The sequence below is a fragment of the Arvicola amphibius genome, chromosome 11 (assembly GCF_903992535.2).
Source record: "Arvicola amphibius chromosome 11, mArvAmp1.2, whole genome shotgun sequence".
Taxonomy (NCBI): Eukaryota; Metazoa; Chordata; class Mammalia; order Rodentia; family Cricetidae; genus Arvicola; species Arvicola amphibius.
Genome location: NC_052057.2, coordinates 68,434,425 through 68,453,886, shown reverse-complemented (window position 1 = coordinate 68,453,886; position 19,462 = coordinate 68,434,425). Strand labels below are relative to the sequence as shown.

Sequence of the window (19,462 nt, the reverse complement as noted above, 5' to 3'; positions counted from 1 at the left end):
TATAACAAACCCACTCTCACAATAAGTCCACTCCTGAAACAACCTCCCAACGGTCTCAGTTCTCATCACTGCTGCACTGAAGATTAGTATAATTCTTATTAGTTAATCCAAAACATTAACTGAGAGAAAATTCAAAAAATAGTACTTCATATGTTTCTCATCTCAGGAATCAGTGGCCTTCAGTAGCTGATGTCCAAAGTCCTAAGAACTATTGTTTTCATGAACCGTGTGGGTGTCTTTCTTTTATAGAGTGAGGAAGCTTGTGTTGGGGAATATTATTTTAAGGTGTGTTTCTTTTGTTTATGCTGCATTTGTTTAACTCTGTGAAACTGTGATTCTTTGCCTGTCTAAAGCACATGATGGTCTAATAAAGAGCTGAACAGCCAACAGCACAGCGAGGCAGGAGCAAGGATAGGCGGGGCTGGCAGGCAGAGAGTAACAGAAGGGGAAATGAGGAGGTGGGGCAGCCACCCAGCCAGCCGTGGACCTGGAGTGAAAGAAGGACTACGGAAGGAAGGGGAAGCCCAGAGGAAGGAAGCGGTCAGGACATTTAACAAACGCTGGCTAGAACAAGCCGAGCTAAGCCGGGCATTTTAGATAAGAATAAGCCTCCATGTGAATTATTTGGGAGTTGGGTGGCACCACCCCCACCCCCCAAAAGCAAAAACATCACATAAACAAGCTTGTTTCAGAGGAGGGCAGATACGATTTCTATCACCATACATGGAAGAGACATGGAAGTCCCCATCTACTCCTGTATACTTAACCTATCTCTGCCTTTGTATTTGAAGTTTCTTGTAAACAGACTATAGGTCTCTGATTTTCAGGCCAACCTGCCTTCACTTCTCCATTAGCATGTTCAGATCAGTTCAGTTTACTTCAGAGACCACTGCTGTTAGATTTTATCTATTCTTTTGCTGTTTCTCTCTTTCTTATTTTTATGGATGGTACTTTAAGCATGTGTGTCTTGTTCATACATGCACATGCATGTGGGGACTAAAAGACAATGTTGGGTATCCAACTTGACTTTCTGAGACAGGGTCTCGTACTAACACGGGGCTTACCACTTTAGCTAGGCTCATGTTTAGCAAGCCCCCAGTAATCTTCCTCTCCCTTCCCAGAACTGAGATTACACATCCATACCACTGGGCCTAGCTTTTGATGTGGGTTCCTGAGGAATGGGAACTCAGGTCCTGCCTCATGTTTGTATGCCAAGAACTTACTTTACTGATCTAGCCATCTTCCCAACCCTGGTTTGGTTTTGTGACAGAGTCTTACCGTGTAGCCCTTGATGGCCTGGAACTTGACGTACAGAGCAGGTTGGCATTGAACTTAAAGAATCTTTCCTCTAACTGCCTCTGCCTCCCAAGTGCTGGGCATCATATACCACATCTGATTTCATTCAAAAAAACATTATACCATTTCATGTGTATTAACAATTCAATAGCTGCCTTTCCCTTCCTTCGATATTTATGCCTTTGACATCAATCTCTTTCTGTGTATGTTAGAAACACCTAATACACTGCTAACATTTTAGTTTTAATCCATTATCTCTTCTTTCCCCATGCTGGTAAATGCAGGCCTTCCACATAAGCAAGCACTTTACCACTGAACCATACTGCAAGCCCTAGTCCATTATTGTCTACAAAAAGTTAAAAATTAAGTCTTGTGTTTGCCAACCATTTAATCATATCTCTTCAAAGATACAAATTTCCTTGTGTTAATATTTTCCCATTAACCTAAGAACTTCTTTTATGACTTTATTTATAGAGCTGGACAGCTAAAAATGGACTCCTTCAGAATCTTCTTGAAAGACGCTTTAATAATAACACATATTTGTTAATAATATACATGATAAAGGAGTAATAGCCAAGATATATATATATTTTATTAAGCCAATTATAAAAAATGGACAAAAGACTGTGCAGAGAGTCCTCCAAAGATGATCTACAGCTGGTCAGGACACATAACAAATGTTACTATTAGAAACAAAAAATACCTCACGTGTCAATTTAAGGTGGCTACCAGTCCTTTTTTTTTGTTTTTGTTTTTAATGGAAAATCACTATTCATGAAAATGTAGGGAAACTGGAACTTTTGTGCATTGTTGCATGTATTCTCTATGGAAAATAATGTAGCAATTCCTGAAAGCAGTAATGACAGATTACTATATGGCAATTTCACTCCTGGGCATATATAAAAAGAACTCAAATTGTGGACTTACGTTTCTATATCATGCTCATAGCAGTATTATCCACAACAGATAAACAGGAGCAGTAACCCAAGTGTTCGCCAAGAGATGAATGGAAAAACAAAATGTAGTATATACATACAACAGATCCACCTGGATTCACACTAGTAAAAAGGTGAAAACAACTTAAATATCTACTAGTGGATGAATGGACAAACCACACACACACATACTCACAGAGAGAGAGAGAGAGAGAGAGAGAGAGAGAGAGAGAGAGAGAGAGAGAGAGAGAGAGAGAGAGAGAGAGAGGTATTTCCTATTCAATTTTCAAAAGCAAGAAAATTCTGATATACACTAAAGCATGAACTTTGAAAACATTGAACTAAATTAACCCAGTGTCAAAAGGACAAAAAAATACAATTATATTTATATAACAGTACTTAAGAGTAGTCAAATGCAGAGTCAGAAGCTAAAATGGTGATTGCCGGGGCTCAAGGGACAGGCAATGGGAGAAGTTAGCATTTAATTACAGTTCCAGTTTGGGAAAATTACAAATGTCTGCAGATGAATGACAGCAACAGATGTGGAACAATATACATCTAACACTAATGTCACAGAACTGCAGAGGTCAAAATAAGTCACTATAATCAGTTGTACTGGGTAAATTTCAACTCAAGCATAGTTTTAAAAATCACCGCTGAAAGTCTCTTATTTTTGGTTAGGAAAGACTAATGAGTGTTTCTCCTTCGTTACAAGGCTGCACCACTCTTCTGGCTGAAACTTCTACAAACATTTCATATCCATTCATATCTTTACTATTTGTTCAGGGCTGAAAATGGCGCTGCGAGGTAGAGGGTTTGCGCAGTACCGCAGCGTGCTGGGCAGTAGGAAGCATTTCAGAGTGCACCTACTGGCCTCAAGACTCCCTTGGCTTCACTAATGTTCTGCTATTATGTGTGGGTCCTTTAACATACCTTTCACTTTGGGTTCACAGACGTCTTTCTTAGCACCATTTGCGGTTTTCAGTAGACATGTAGTCATTTCTAATGTTTTGTTTCCTTTCTCCTGGGCCCTAGGTCCACTTGTGTCTCAGGTGACTAGTTCTCTCCCGACAGCTCACTGATACCTGTCTGGTGGTGACCAGCATGACATTGCAGTGGTGGTGGTTTAAGTTTTTCCAACCTAGGCTTCATTCTGAACACTCAGAACTTGTAGATTCAAATTCACCCTTTTTTTCTTGTGTCTGATTTAATATCAACTCTACTGAGTATTTTAACTTCAGGTATTATACTCTGTTTCTATAAGTTCTATCGGTGACATTTTATATTTCCCCCTTAGTCTCACATCATTTTTATCTTCTTAAACATTTGGAACATATTGATAACAGCACTTTTATACCTTTGTCTACAAAAATGAGTCAATCTTTCTAGTCTGATTTTTTTTTAATCTTGGCTATGAATTAATTGTATCTTCTTTTTTGCAAACATTTGAATTTTGAAAGTGACATGGCAACATATTAATCTATTAAAGGCAAGCAATACACTGAAATTTACTAATTCAAAGCACTTTAGAATCACTACCTGTATCTAATTGCAAAACGTTTTTCCTCTCCAAAAAGGGAACTCCATGCCGATTAGGCAGTTAGTTGCTCCCCAGTCGTTCTCTCTAGACCAGTGGTTTTGAAACTGTGGGTGGCAACCCCTGTGGAGGTCAAATGACCCTTTTACGGGGATCACACATCAGAAATCCTGCATATCAGACATATACATTATGATTCATAACAGTAGCAGATTACAGTTATGAAGCAGTAAAGAAAATAACTTTGTGACTGGAGGTCACCGTAACATGAGGGAATGTATTGAAGGGCTGCAGCATAGGGAGGTTGAGAACTGCTACTGGTCTCACCCCGGCAACCACCAATTTTTATTTTGCCTCTCTGAATTACCTATTCTGGATATTTCATATAAATGGAATCATGGCATATCTGGCTTTGTGTTTGATTCTTCAGCGTATTTTTAAGACTCACCCCACAGTACGACATGTATCAGTACTTTTCTGTCTAGGTACTATTTTCTGAAGTAACAATACCACAGATTGCTTATTCACTCACCTACCAACATATATTTGGTCTGTTTCTCTCCTTTCTCTACTGAACACTATTATAAATGTGAATATCTGAGTACCTATTTTAAACTCCGTGGAATATGTATTTAAATGAAAATCAGTGGATCACAACAATTCTGTGCTTTAGTTTGAGGAACTCACTAGTTTTCCCACAGAAGATCCATAATTTCAAATTCCCACTAGTATACAAAAGCTCAAATATTCCCAGTTCCTACAAACTCATTGTGTTGGCCTTTTGATTTGATTCTAGCTATCCTAACATGCATGCAGTATCTCATGGGCCTCATCTGGTCATGTATGCAGTCTTTTTTTCATGGGCATCTTCGTGACTTGTCTGCCTTCTTTACAGTACAATTTAGGTTTTCTCCCCCCACTTCTCATTGGAGTTGTAAATTTTAGTTCTGGGGGTTTGGGGAGAGAGCTTCTGTGATGCATCCTTGCTATAGTGCTCAGATTGGCCTTCAACTATCCTCTACTGAAACATCCATATCACCCTCCTGGGGAGCAAAAATGGCAGGCAAACATAATCAGCAGCCCAGTTCATGTAGTGTATAAGAATTTTTTCAATTGTCCCAGAATAACCTATTTCCCCCTCTCATGTCTTGGCATCCTTGTCAAAAAAAGAAAAAAAATGCATTCTGGTTTATTTCTATATTCTCAATTTCATTCTATTGGTCCATAAATCATCTTCACTGCCAATATCACCCTATTTGGATTACTGTAGTAAAATTTCAAACAGGAAATGTGAGTTCTCCTCAGCTCTGCTTCTTTGCAATGCTGTTAGGATATTTGAGCCTGTTCTCACTGTGTGTTCTCACTCTGCATTTCATTATAGTTCTAATGAAGACTACATGGATTTGGTAGGCTGCTTGAAGCAGAAGAGTAATCTTCATCTACTAAGCCTTCCTATTCACAGATGCAGTATGTTTTCTGCCCATCTAGCTTTCCTTTAGTCTCTTCCAACAGTGTTTCACAGTTTTCGGTGTACAGGACCTGTATAAAGATCTGCTGAGGGGAAGCACATGAGCCATGGCAAATGTGTGGAAACTTGAAGGGGTCAGTTGTCCCTCTCCACCACCTTCCCAGGCTTGGCAATGTGTGCCTTTACCAGCTAAGCCATCTCACTCATTCATGAATGAATTTTTAATTGAGATTTTCATTGCTGGCATACAGAAACACAACTGTTTCATATGGTTTTTTTTTATATGCCTAAATGCATGCTCACTTTGGCTACTGACTTTGTGGATTCTGCGTGCCTGGATTCATGAAGATTTTCTATACAGAGGATTATTGTCATCTGCAGATGGTTCCTTTTTTCTTGTATAACTGCTCCTGCTATAACTTCCACTACTGTTGAAAGAACCACACATGTGGCCAACTAAATCCACATAAAACCTGAGAGGGCTTGAAAAGGAATTCTAGACAAAAAAAAAAAAAAAAAAAAAAAAAAAAAAAAAAAAAAAAAAAAAACCACAGAGTTTAACACAGCTTCTTGCTGTTTGCTGGCAGCTTGCTGCTGCTCCTTTAAGAGAAATTTTCCTGACTCAGCCACAGCAGAAAAAAAGCAGTGGTTTTGAAATGCCAGCTTTCTGGGTTGTGCTGCCAGCATGACCTCTGGCTCTTTCAGGCAGGAGGCCCAGATACAGAGCATATGAGTGGGATTTGTGAGCAGACTGCTGCAGCTTGCTTAATGGCAACATGGACCAGCTTTGGGCCTGGAACTGGGGCGGTGTTCACGACTCAGAGGCACAAGCAGCTCCATGCTGCACTGTGCAGAGCGAGCAGGCAGTACCATATATGCAACAGTAACAGCACAGCTTAAATTTTAGACTGGGTGGGCAAGCAGGCACTTCCGTATTTACCCTAAGAGTGGCACAGCATAAGTTTTAAGATGCGCAAAAGTGCTCCTAGACAGAAAATAATTACAGATATGTAATAAAGACAAATCCAGATGAGTCATGGTGTTGGATAAATGTACGTAGGCTTGGGAGAGAGAAGAAAAAGAGTATAGAGAGTTGAAAAAGAAGTAAAAAAAAACGTCTTTAAAGAGACAGAGTACAGTCATTGATTAAAAGGAGTAAAGAAAAATAAGCCACATAAAGATGGAAAATTCACAGAGAGTCTGAATTATGTATATTATTGTGTTTTCTTTGAATTTTTTGACTGTAAAAGAGCTAAGTACAGAGAGACATTTCATTGTATGGGCTGCTAAACTAAACTAGCATGTATAATATAAAGGTATCATGACTTCTATATTTGGGTCTAAGGATATGTTGCTTTGGAAAAGAGGATCTTCTGGTTTCCACAGAGGATGAGAACCTGTGGATTGCTTCCAGACTGGTGTAGTATGATGGAACAAGACCCCCTGAAAGGTCACCATGAACATCCCTCAAAAAATTACTTCACCCAACTGCTGACTGAGATGAACTTAGCACACAGGATACACCATAAAAGACCTGATTAACAGTGCTCCCAAACAGCAGGAAGCAATTTGGAGAGAAATAACTACACCCATATTCCCAAATATTGTGAATAATTGTTTGTTTACATTTAAAGGGGGAATATTCTATAGAGATGAATAATTTGCTTTGGTATAGATCTTGGTTTACTAATACAAATTTAAGGTAAATTTTGTTATACTGTATATGTATATTTCTGTACTTGATTAAGGTATTGTGTTTGTGTAATTCATTTAAAACTGTAATGTATAATTAAGAAATATAGATTAATAGACAGTCATCTATAATAGTCAAGATTGTAGTCATGTTAGGTTTTCTAGAGATAGAGATATATTTCAGTTAGATAGATATCTTCAAATCTTTCAGAGACTTTCAGAATATGGCATTTAAAATGTTTTAATAACTTAGGACTTTTCATGACAATGAGACATATCTGCTCCTGGCAGCACCAATTACTTCATGAGGAAGATGGGCATCAAAGAGGCTCCTTAGGGAGTTTGTTAGACGAACTGTACATGCAGGATCCACAGAGAAACGACTGCTGAACTTGCCTAAAGGTCAGACAATCCTCTGAGATTCCTGCTTCATGAAAGAGTCTGCAAAACATTCTGCAGGATACTGAAGAAAGTGACTGCCAAACTGCCAATATAGGCAGAACTGTCTTTGAAATTTCTTGCTTCATAGAAAAATTTGCTGGATATTATGGGACGGTAGGCTGAAGATGGATGCCCCAACAGTACAGAAGAACTTTGGGTGACTGTCCAGGGAATGAGATGTCTCTGTCAATTCTAGAGTTTTGGACGTTGCTTACAATGCACTTCCTGTATACTTTGGTAATATCATATCCTTCTGGAGTTTTTGATGGAGCTGAAGAATTTATAGATATATTTATAGTTTTCCTTAGTTATAATAAAAGATAAAGTAGATATAAATACTGTAAATGTAATTCTTGTTTGATATCTGTTTTGTTGTATCTAATTTTACTATGTTAAGGTTAAAAGCCTTCCTTTTTATTTAAACAGAAAAGGGGAGGTGATGTGGGATTTCACTCTGTGTGCTGTGATTACCACTACTGAATAAAGAAGCTGCTTTGGACCTGTTGATAGGGCAGAACTTAGGTAGGTGGGGAAAACTAAATGGAATGCTGGGAGGAAGAAGGCAGAGTTGGAGAGACGCTAGGGAGCCACTCCAAGAGTCAGACATGCTGAAACTTTGCTGGTAGGCCACAACCTCATAGTGATATACAGACTAATAGAAATAGGTGAAATTAAGATGTAAGAATTAGCCAATAAGAGATTAGAGCTAATAGGCCAAGCAGTGATCTAATTAATACAGTTCCTGTGTGGTTATTTGGGGACTAAGCTAGCCTGGCAGCCGGGATGAACAAGCGGGCCTTCCTCCTACACACTTCAGGTGAGTGCAAGTGGTAAAAGGCATTATCTCCTCTTGTCTTCTTGACCCTGATGAGAGGAAGTTTCAGTCTTTCCCCAAGGGAGTTTGTGGTGGTGTGAATAAGAATAGCCCCCATAGGTTCACATATTTGAATACTCAATCGTCAGGGAGTGGTGCTACTTGAGAAGGATTAGGAGGTGTGGCCTTGTTGGGAGGACATGTATCGTTGGGAGGACGTGTATCACTGGGAGGAGGGTTTGAGGGTTCCAAAAGCCCAAGCCAGACCCAGTGGTTCTCTTCCTGCTGCCTGAGAATTCAGATATAGAACTCTTAGCTACCTCTCCAGAACCATGCCTGCCTCAGTCACCATGCTTTCTGTCATGATGATAATGAACTAAATCTCTGAAACAGTAAGTTTCAGTTAAATGCTTTCCTTTATAGGAGTTGCCGTGGTCATAGTGTTTCTTTATAGCAATAGAACAGTGACCAAAGCAGACTTGGATGTCAGCTTTGGGTTTTCATTAATGCTGATGCTAAAGAAATATCAAGATCTTTCCTTATTAGTCCTAATCCTGTTCACCAGCAGGTGCTATACTTTGCCAAATGGTTTCTAGCAAACCAAAACCCTCATATGATAATTTTCTTTGTTCTATTAGTATGATAAAAAATATATTAACTGATTTACTTATGCTGAGCCAACCCTGCATTCCTTGAGATAATTTTTGGTCATGAAATATCCCTTTAAATGTGCTACAAATTTGCTGAGGATATGTGTACCTATAGGGCACACTGCTCTATAGTGTTATTTTACATGGCTTTGGTATCTGTGTATTACTGGCATCAAGGAATGAATTGGGATGTGTTCTTATTCCTCTTTCTTGTGTTTTCTCTTTCCCTAAGTTGTAGAGTCACATTGTCTGTGATTTTTCTTGTTAAAGCAGGTGTCCACTGCTACTAACTACCCTCTGGTTATCAAGGTCACTACTTCATTTCTGTTGCTGTTATAATGTTCTGAAAAAGAAACAACTTAGGGGAGAAAGTATTTATTTTGGCTCATGATGGCAATTTATAGTCCAGTACATTCAGGAAGTCTAGTGGAAGACACAACACCACTTTCGAGAGCAGGAAATGAATGTATGCATGCTTCCTGCTCGACTTCTTTCCCTACTCTTATACAAACTAACGCCACACTCTGAAGGCTGAATCTTCCCACAGCAATTAATAATATTTAAGGGAAAACAAAGAAGAGTTCCTGAAGCTTCAGGCATGAAAACTGAGGGTCCTGGAAGCCAATCTGGCCCCGTCTTAGGATTCTATTGCTATGAGGAGATACCATGGCCAGGGCAACTCTTATAAAGGAAAGCGTTTAAACAGGGATGGCTTACAATTCAGAGGTTTAGTCCATTATCATCGTGGCGGGACATGGTGGTATATAGGCAGACATAGCACTAGACAAGTTGAGAGTTCTATATCTTGATCCACAGACAGCAGAAGGAGACTGAGCATAGCCTGAATACATAAGAGACCTCAAAGCCAACCTTCTCAGTGATATACTTCCTCCAACAAGGCCACACCTCCTAACAGTACCACTCCTTATGGGCCAAGCATTCAAACACATAAGTCTAAGGGATCCATACCTATTCAAACCACCACAATCCACTCCCTGGCCCCCATAGGCTTGTAGCCATAAGATAATGCAAAATGCATTTAGTCCAACTTCAAAAGTCCCCATAGTCTATCACAGTCTCAACAATGTTTAAAAGTCCAATGTTCAAAGTGTCTTATGAGATTCATGCAATCTCTTAACTGTATTCACCTACAAAATCAAAAAACAGATCACATACTCCAAACACATGACGGCACAGAATATAAGGATATACATTACCATTCCAAAAACTGAAGGGAGCATAGTGAGGAAATACTAAACCAAAGCAAGACTGAAAATCAGCTGGGCAAACTCCAAACTCTGACTCTCCATGTCTGAAGTCAAAACGCTCTTCAGATCTCCAACTCCTTTCAGCTTTGTTGACTGCAGCACAGTTATTTCTTAGGCGGTTCACTCCCTGTTAGCAGCTCCCCTCAGCAGGTGTCCCACAACTCTGGCATCTTTAACTTCTTGAAGTCTCCAAGGCAATCCAGGCCTCACCTTCACAGCTTCACGAAATGGTCTCTCTAGGCTTTCATTCACGGACACCCCTGACATATGCCTGGCATCCGTGGCTTTCCTTAGTCGAAGAGGAAGATTCCATAGCCCCTTTCTTCTATCCTTGACTCTAAAGCCAGAACCATGTGACCAAAGCTGCCAAGTTCTTTTGCTTGCTGGGACTGGAACACGGTCCCATTGCTCAATTACATCTTCACCAGATTTCTGTTTTTCATGGTTTCCTTCACTGCCTAAGTGTGACTGTCCTGGAATTTGTTCTGTAAACTAGACTGGCCTCGAACTCAGAGACCTGCCAGCCTTCTGAGTGCTTAGATCAGAGGAATACACCACCATATCTGGCCCTGAGATTTTTTTAATTCCTTTTCACTTTACATTAATTCCTTTTCACAAGTTGGAAGCTTAGCCCATCCCTGGTACCAACTCTTATCTTAGTTAGGATCTTATTGCTATTAAAAGACACAGTGACCATGGTAACTCTTATAAAGGAAAACATTTAATTGGGGCCAGCTTACATTTTCAGAGGTTTAGTCCATTATCATCATGGTGGGACATGATGGGACATGGTGGCATGCAGGCATACATGGTGCTCGAAAAGGAGCTGAGAGTTCTATATCTTGATCTGCAGGCAGCAGAAGGAAACTGTGTGCCACTCTTGGTATAGCTTAAGCATATAATAAAAAAGCATATTTTTTAAAAAAGACCTCAAAGTCTGCCTCCATAGTGATAGACTTCCTCCAATAAGGCCACACCTACTCCAACAGTGCCACACCTCCTAATAGTGCCACTTCCTATAGGCCAAGCATTCAGACACGAGTCTGTGGGAGTCATTCCTATTCAAACCAACACAGGCCCCAAATGGCTCACTTCTCAAAACACTAAATGATCTATCTGAGTACCTGTCCTTTACCGTCCCTTTACCAATGTCCAGAGTCTGTCAGCAACAGCAATATTATTAGTAAAATTAAAGGTAAGAATGGGAGTAAGAGGGCCAGTGCCAAGCAATACATTCCATTAACTCGGTAGCTCCTCCCCCGGAACCTGTGAGACAGGCATCAGCATCCTCTAAACCCCCACAGCCTGTCTTTACACCAGACATGGAATAACCACCACTGTAACACTTGGCCCCTCGCACCCTACAGGGATCCACACTCTTTTGCATTCAAACTCTACTCTGTCCTGCCTGTTCCCCCCACTCTACTTTACGCAGGCCTCAGAGCTTCCTCTTCACTTCAATATTCCAGCATCTATTCTCAAGCCTTGTAAACTCTCTCTCCCAAGGCTACAAGTGTCTACTTTAGAATTCTCCTACCCCTTAGGATACCCTGACCTATCAAATCTCCCTCAAACTCCAACCCACAAAAAATAGCCCTATTTTCGCCACTCCATTAACACTATCCAGCATGGGCAGCACCTTATTTATCTGCACTGCTGCAGTCTAATGGAAAAATAAGTTTCTTTGCCTATGACGTTATAATCAGGAAGAAAAGCCATCAATATACGATGCCCCCTCTGCTATATCCTAGAAGCTAGTGAGTTCCCTTTAGTTACTTGGTAATTACAATTCAAAGACTGTTGATTACAAATAAAAAGGAAGAGGTGACATAGACACAAAAAAGCAATTCACAAAAGGCAAAACATAAGAGAAAGTGAATGGGAGCAAACCAGGGAAATGCAAACTAAAACCGCTTTTGTCAGACAGACTGACACAAGTAGAAGATGTGTCAGACCGGGAAGGAAATGGGCATCTCTATGCTGTTAGTAAAGGTAACTGTGTACTTTCATACATATACACCAAATATCTCTAATAACTTTTGACTAGCATTTAACTTCTAGTAAGTTATAATAATTAGAAAAGGAGACATGTAAAAATTTACATAAAAATCTGCTCCCAACAATACTTGAAGTTTCAACACTTCTAAAGAAAAGATGACTAAATCACTCCAGAATTTTACGTATGGTATAATGCATTTGTAAAAATAGCATATTCACAAAGAACCCTTCATAAAGAATTAAGTATACATGCCAAAAAGTTCAAACAGTGTAACAGAACATGGAACTTTTGTGACTGTTTCTTCTCATCTACACTATTCATTTTTCTGTAGTATAAGTTGCATTTATATAACATACTTTGTTTCCCCCCAACATATTGTTTTTATTATTTGGGAACTTCATACAATGTACTCCATCACACTCACTTCCCTTTCCTCCCAGATCTACCCTCCTGCCCTTGGACCCTCCCCCCTCCAAAAGCCCCACCAAGTCCAATTAGTGTTGCCCATATATTCACTGGAGCATGGTCAAACTCCCAATGGCCAGTCCTTAAAGAAAACTGAGTCTTTCCCACCGCAAGCCACCAGCAGCCATCAGCTCTGGAGAGCTGCACTTCAGCATCTCTATCACAGTTTTTAAGGACTCTCTTTAATAGCTTTCCATCTGGACTGTTTTTTTTTGGGGGGGGAGCATTGTTTGTTTCTTTAGATAGGGGTATCAACCCAGAAGCCTTATGTCTCTCATTCTCAGTTATGTATCTGAAGTCATTGACATTATTACAAAACAAGCTTCCTTGCTTATAGCAGCCAGCAGCAGTATGGATCATGGACTTTCACATGGTTTGCGGTTGGAGAAGGGATCATGGACATCAACCTGGTTCCATAGGCAGTAGCCCAGATGAGCAGCATGGTCTCCAGAGGCAGCACCAACCACAGACTTCAAATGGGCTTCTGGTAGCAGCATGGACCACAGACACCAAGGCCTCCAGCAGCAGAACAGACCACAGACGTCCCGGGGGGGGGGGGGAGACTTGGGCCAGAAAAATGAATCACTCTTCATCCCAGATATCCTGCAGCTGCTTAGGGTCAGAGTCATCGTGCAGCTGGGCAGCGTGTCTGGGGCACAAGCTCCAAGCTGCAGCACACCACCCCATGCTCAGCACCTGCTGCCCCGCCAGTACCCCAGCACTACTGTGGTGTTTGTAGAGCAAGTGGTGGCAGCAGCAGCAGCAGGCCAGGTCCCTCCCAGCAGCCTCCCAGAGGCCCAATGACCTACTGAACAAAGACATGCATGGCAGCCAAGCAGCGGGTGGCAATACACCGAGGTAGGCCGTGTCTCCCCATTCTGACATCTTTTTCCAGCTCCATGAACTGACTTTTTAAAAGCATCTTCCCATAAGGCCTGCCTTTTTCTAGAATAATGTATTTTCTTAAAAGGCAAAAGCAAAACTGAAGGTGGCAATTTAAAGGGAGAAAATGCCATTACTATAATAGAACACAAAGCATTCTGTTATTTCTCAAATAATAGTGTTAGACTTGATATCAAATTATTAGATGACATACCATAAGGCAGTTATTTGTATATATTCAATTTTAACCAGTTTGAGTAGAAGATACAGAAGAATCTGTTAGGACAAGGAAAAAGTGCAGCTATTTGAGCATAATTAGAGGGGGAAGTCTTCCCAAATAAATACTTAAAACTAACCCTAGAAAGCACATGAAAATCAACAGTCAAATATTCGTTGCTTTGTAGGGGTCAGCTTAAAACCTTTTTCACCCCTTTTTACTTTTATCTTACAAACCCTCCTCATGAGAAAGCAACTGCCATGAAAATAATAAAAAATAAAAGTCACTCTCAAGTTTAGTAATTCAGATTTAAGCTTGGTTAATGACAAAGTCTTCACAACTTCTACTATTCTCAATTATGGCAAATATTCCTCTCTGACTTGAACGCTTTGAAGGATGAAACTTAGTCAGTAATAGTAAGCAATCCCTAATGGGTCCTAGGAATCCATATCGTTTACAGCTAACCTCATCTATCTCTGACCAGGACTTGGGATTTCTAGGCAAATCCAAGGAATTGCACACAATGCCTAATTCAGTGTGAGCAAAGCAGCAAGTGAGTAAATCCTCATTAGTGTTAACTCTTCCACTTCTGATGAATGACTATCACAAATGAGTAATCATTTTTACCTGACATACAAAAGTATGAAACAAATTGTTCTCATTGCACCTGGCGTGGCAACCAAGAGCTGCTGAGAATCCCTGAATGACACCTACAGCGGAGTCTAAGCCAAGTCTCACAGTTCACACAGATACAGATGCCAAGAGTTCTCTAAGCTACACTCTAATTGTCTCTGAGAAAAGCAATGTTTGTTTCACAAGAAAATTTCCTAGTGTATGTGGTGGAGGGGGAGGAGGGAGATCAAAGAATAGCATAAGACAGCTCTTATATAAATGACATGTGTATAATGCAAGATTATAAAATACCTGAATGAATAACGCAATTATGTAGACATTGTGAAAAAGAATACAGGTCTGTGTGCTTTAAGTCACACTAATATTCAGTCACGAATCAATATATTTTTAAGAAATGAAATTATTTGAACGTTAGAACTAGAAGAACAAACAGGCAAAAGCACTTTCTTTGTGCAGTATACCTCTAGCAAAGGAGACAACTGGTCCAGGCATCCCTCAGAAACCCTTAGGTACAAAAGCCTGCAGATGCTCAAGCCCCTAAACTCATATGCTCAGCATACACACAGGCTCACACAAACTACCCTGTGTGCTCTATCACCGTCAGGCTGCTCTCAACACCTACGGTGACACTGATGCTATGGACGACCACTGTTTAGGGAGTAACGTCAAAGGAAAAGATCTAACAGAAGGAATTTGCTTTATAATATTTCTGGTTGAAACTACAAATGTGTTGCCAGAGACCTATCCGCATGCAGAAGGAAGACTGTATTTTTATATTTGATAATACAAATCCCATACTGCAAATAAATAAAAAGACAGGGTATTATGAGACATACTAGGCTTGGGATCAGGTGAGCCCAAACGAGTGCGGGGTAGACAGGACCCTCCAGGACAGCCTATGCAGAAAAGGTCCCCAAGCTGGAATGATCCTGCCCAACCCAGAAGACAGTAAGTCAGAGGTAAAACTGACAACTGGGGTGTGACTCTAGCTCAGAAAGGCCTGAGCAGATAAGCTAAGAAGTCACTAGACGTATTCAGAGTACAGGAACCAGAGAGCTCTTGAGTGAGGCGGGTAGAAGTGGGTATGAAGAAAGCAATGGGACTATGTTGTTAAATCACAGAAAACAGTAACCACTTCTATTATGATTACAAACAAAAGACGCTAAGAAATATTTTGTGATATTGGAGCTACAATATTGTATTATTTGTTCAAGGAGTAAATTTTAATGTTCAAGGAGTAAATAGTTCTTAGAGGAATGTCGAGACCTAAGGAAAATTGTTTCTTTTGGTGAGTCAACGGTGTTACATACCATGGTTTATTTAGGGGTACACTTTGTAGACCATGTAAACGCCCTAGAAAAAGAATCACCTTTTCAAGTGGTGCTACATCATGACCATGGTTGTTCTGGGGGGATGCGGCATCAGGAGACAGATCAACCTTTGTCCTGCACATTCAGGCGCTATCAGCTTTCAGGATTACTACTGTTTCCTTTAAGCAGCCTACTCTTCATGGTAGTGCTCAGACACGATGTATTCTCCATAAAGCAGCATTCGGGTTATGGTTACAGAGAGATGAGTTGCAATGCCCCACAGTCTATGCCCGAAGCACCAAGTAAATATGACATGCCTTAATACAAACTCACCTGATTTATTTGAAGCATGTTAAGACAATACTGATCAAACTGCTGTATCCCTCACGGCTCCAAAAAACTGGAAAATGAAAATTAAGAAATAAGGTTCAACTTAGTAATTTCAATGACTATTGAATATTTTAAACACATGCTCTTTACCAAAATCAATATAGTCATCCAGATTATTACAGAACTTATATGATGACTAAAATGTCCTATATTTGTGCAATCTAACCCAGTAGTCACGTGAGTATATAAAATGTGAAAGCAAGAAAACCAATGTTTATTCTCCTAAATGCTAATTTTAACTTCAGTAAACACCCACCATTAGTGGCCACCCTGACAAGCAGTGACTTAAACCGTAGGTCCCTTCTTGTTCTGGAATTCTTAGATAATCCAAGGAAAAGGGAAGTTGCCTGCAATGCTGAATGCTTCAGATCGACATTTAACATCGAACCCCCTTCCTCCAGTCAGGTTTTAAACAACTCTGAACCCACTCCCTCGAAGAAGATGCAACACACACAACTATAAAAATAATCACAATTATGTAGGTGGGTATTTGCCTTTATTATTATCAGTACAAAAAGAGTATGCACATAAAGTTTGGTTTTAAAAAAAACACTGGCAATGGGAGAGGTAGCTTGGCAGCTAGAAGCACACACCACTCTTTAGAAGACTGGAGCTCAGCTACCAACATCCAAAGGGCAGCTAGCAAACACAGGTAACACCAGCTCCAGGAGGATCCAACCCCACTGGCCTCCAATGGCACCTACAACTGTGTGCACATATCCACACATAACCAGAAATACTATTTTAAATCTCTGTCATGATATAACCACCCCATTGCTAAATGTGGATTTACTTTCCTTTGGGGACTGACACCTTGGTTCTGATTCATTTAACGCGGTAAATCTCTTCTATGTCTAATTTTTAAGTAGATACCAAAGGAAGGAAGGAAAACACAAATTATAAATAACATAAACTTATAAACAAATAAAACATGGGCTCTCATGATGGGAAAATTCACATAAAATATAAGTAATGCACCTGCACCTGCCATTATAAAAATTACTAAACCACACAGTGAAAAGGCTAATTCCCATCACTTAGTCAGAAATTTTTGTCGAATAATTGTACAGCTGACCCCACCCTCAGAAGCAAAGGAGTATATGCTCATACACACACACACACACACACACACACGCACGCACGCACGCACGCACGCACGCACGCACGCACACTAGGCTATCACTTTCTCAAGATGCAAACTGGAGTCAACCCAAAATCACTGTTAAGCTGGAGATGTGGCTCAGTGGGTAAGAGTGCTTACTGCACAAGCACATGGTCTGAGCTCAGACGCCCAGCACCGGGTAAAATGTTGGGCACAGCCATATGAACCCGTCACCCCGTGGTTGAAGGAAGGATGCAGAGAAGGGGTACGGCACTCTCACACTCAGCCTAGCCAAAAGCAGCAGCTTCCAGGTTCAGTGAGAGACCCTACAGAGTAATACAGCAAGCTACCCGACATCATCTTCTGGCTGCTACACACAGGGCACAGGCATGCTCTTTAAACACACACGTGTGCACACAGGCATGAGTGCATACACACTTTATAATTACTTTGGAATTTTAAAACATTTCTTACAAGTATTCTCAGCATCCGTATTTCTTATTTCTTTTCTAACTGTTCTTCAAATTTTCTAAGGGAATGATATTCACAGAGACCTGGCTACTGGTGATTTTTAGTTTCAGTCAGATAACTTCCTGGACCCTGGCTAAATTATTATATCTTCGAGGATCCCCCCACCGGCCTTCTTTAACCTTTAAAAAGTACAAGAGATAGACAGCATCTAACAAATGTAAGACAGGAGAAATAACCAAACATCATTTCTGTGATGAGGTTGCACATGTCTCAAATGTACAATCCCTTGCTCATCTGCAGTGAAGGAAGCTAAACACCTATTGTGAGCTACCATTTAGAAAGGCACACACAGCAAAGAAGCAATAGCAGGGAGGGCCAACAGCCAGCAAAGGCCAAGGCCTTCAATCCACTAACGCCAAAACTGAATTCGGCCAAGAGCCACATGAAAAAGTATGTCCAGTCCTGTTTTCAGCTGTGATGGTAGCCCCCACGGAAAGCCTGCAGGCAAACTCATGCACAAGATCAGAGAGAGCAGGGCCTGGTGGCACACACCTTTAGTCCCAGCACTGAAAGGCAGAGGAGTCTCTGAATTTGAGGCTAACCTGGTCTACAAAGCTAGTTCCAGGACAACCAAGGCTACTCAGAAAAACCCTGTCTCAAAGAGGAAGGAAGGAAGGAAGGAAGGAAGGAAGGAAGGAAGGAAGGAAGGAAGGAAGGAAGGAAGGAAGGAAGGACAAAGGAAGCTTAGCCATAGCCATTGCAACATAATGTTTATTGCTTTAAGCCCTTACATTCTGGGATAATTTTATGCAATGATAAATAAGACATCCCAGCAATTCAAATCTAAAATTCAACACTGCTTTGGAGCTTTGGATATCAGCCTAAAATAAAATCCCTGTTCAGTATAAGCAAATGAAAATATTAGGACTCAAAAGTGATAAATTCTAAAACTCAAGCATTTCTATTTTTAATGTAAAATTAATTTGAAAGTTACTATAGAGACTCCCAACTGTTCGATGTCCTGAGACAAAGTGACAGCAGTGAACAGTGCTGAGTGCGACATCTTTACCAACCCTAAGGTTCAGGGAGCATGGAAAAGGGACAGGGGAGGAGGAGCACTCTGACACACTGCCTCTGGACATGACACAGCCATGGGGCGTTCTGACACGCTGCCTCTGGACATGACACAGCCATGGAATGCTCTGATACGCTGCCTCTGGACACGACACAGCCATGGCACCATTAGCTCACAGCACCTAGGGCCACCTGCCCAAGACCAACCCAGTCAATAACTCCAGCATGGACCGGGAAGGGACTCTGAGGCGCTATTAGCAACTGAGAGCTGGCTGCTAAGAGTCATTTTTCTTTGGGACTGCCGGCTGCCCATGTTCATGCAGGAAACTCTAATTGGACTCTGTGGGTTATTAAAAGAAAAAGAGGAGGAACAGAAGAGAGAAAAAAAACATGAAAGTGGGAAGGGCAAGCATTGAGAGGGTCCAGGGAAATGAGACGAGGAACTTGGAGGTCATATGATCAAATTACAGTGTGTGTGTGTGTTCTATGAAGTTGTTAAAGAACACATCCAATCTACTTTTTAAAGTGCAGCAATCCTCAAATGGTGTTAAAATACACACGCTATAACTAAAACCCAATCAATTATATACAAAACCAATCAGTTTCCTTTTTGAATGGAAATAATTCATTGGAGGCGTGGGGGGGCTGGAGAGATGGCTCTGGGATTAAGAGCATCTGTTGTTCCTATAGAGGATCCAGGTCCAGTTCCCAGCACCCACATGACAACTCACAACCATCTGTAACTCTGGTCTTGGAGCATCTGACACTGTTCTTACCTCCGAAGTCACTGCACACTTGTGAAATATGTAGGTAGGTAA

At 40.8% G+C, this 19,462-nt stretch overlaps 1 protein-coding gene across 6 annotated transcripts in view; it reads right to left on the bottom strand.

Moving 5' to 3' along the window:
- The window catches only part of Stau2 (staufen double-stranded RNA binding protein 2), a 207,730-nt gene that overhangs the window by 182,082 nt on the left and 6,186 nt on the right, over positions 1-19,462 (bottom strand). For all 6 annotated transcript variants that reach the window (XM_038347676.2, XM_038347678.2, XM_038347677.2 and 3 more), the window contains exon 2: positions 15,941-16,007. Coding sequence is in view for 4 of the 6 variants with exons in the window: in XM_038347678.2 (XP_038203606.1) it covers positions 15,941-15,958 (18 nt within the window). In the remaining 2 variants the exon portion in view is untranslated. The remainder of the gene's footprint in view (positions 1-15,940; positions 16,008-19,462) is intronic.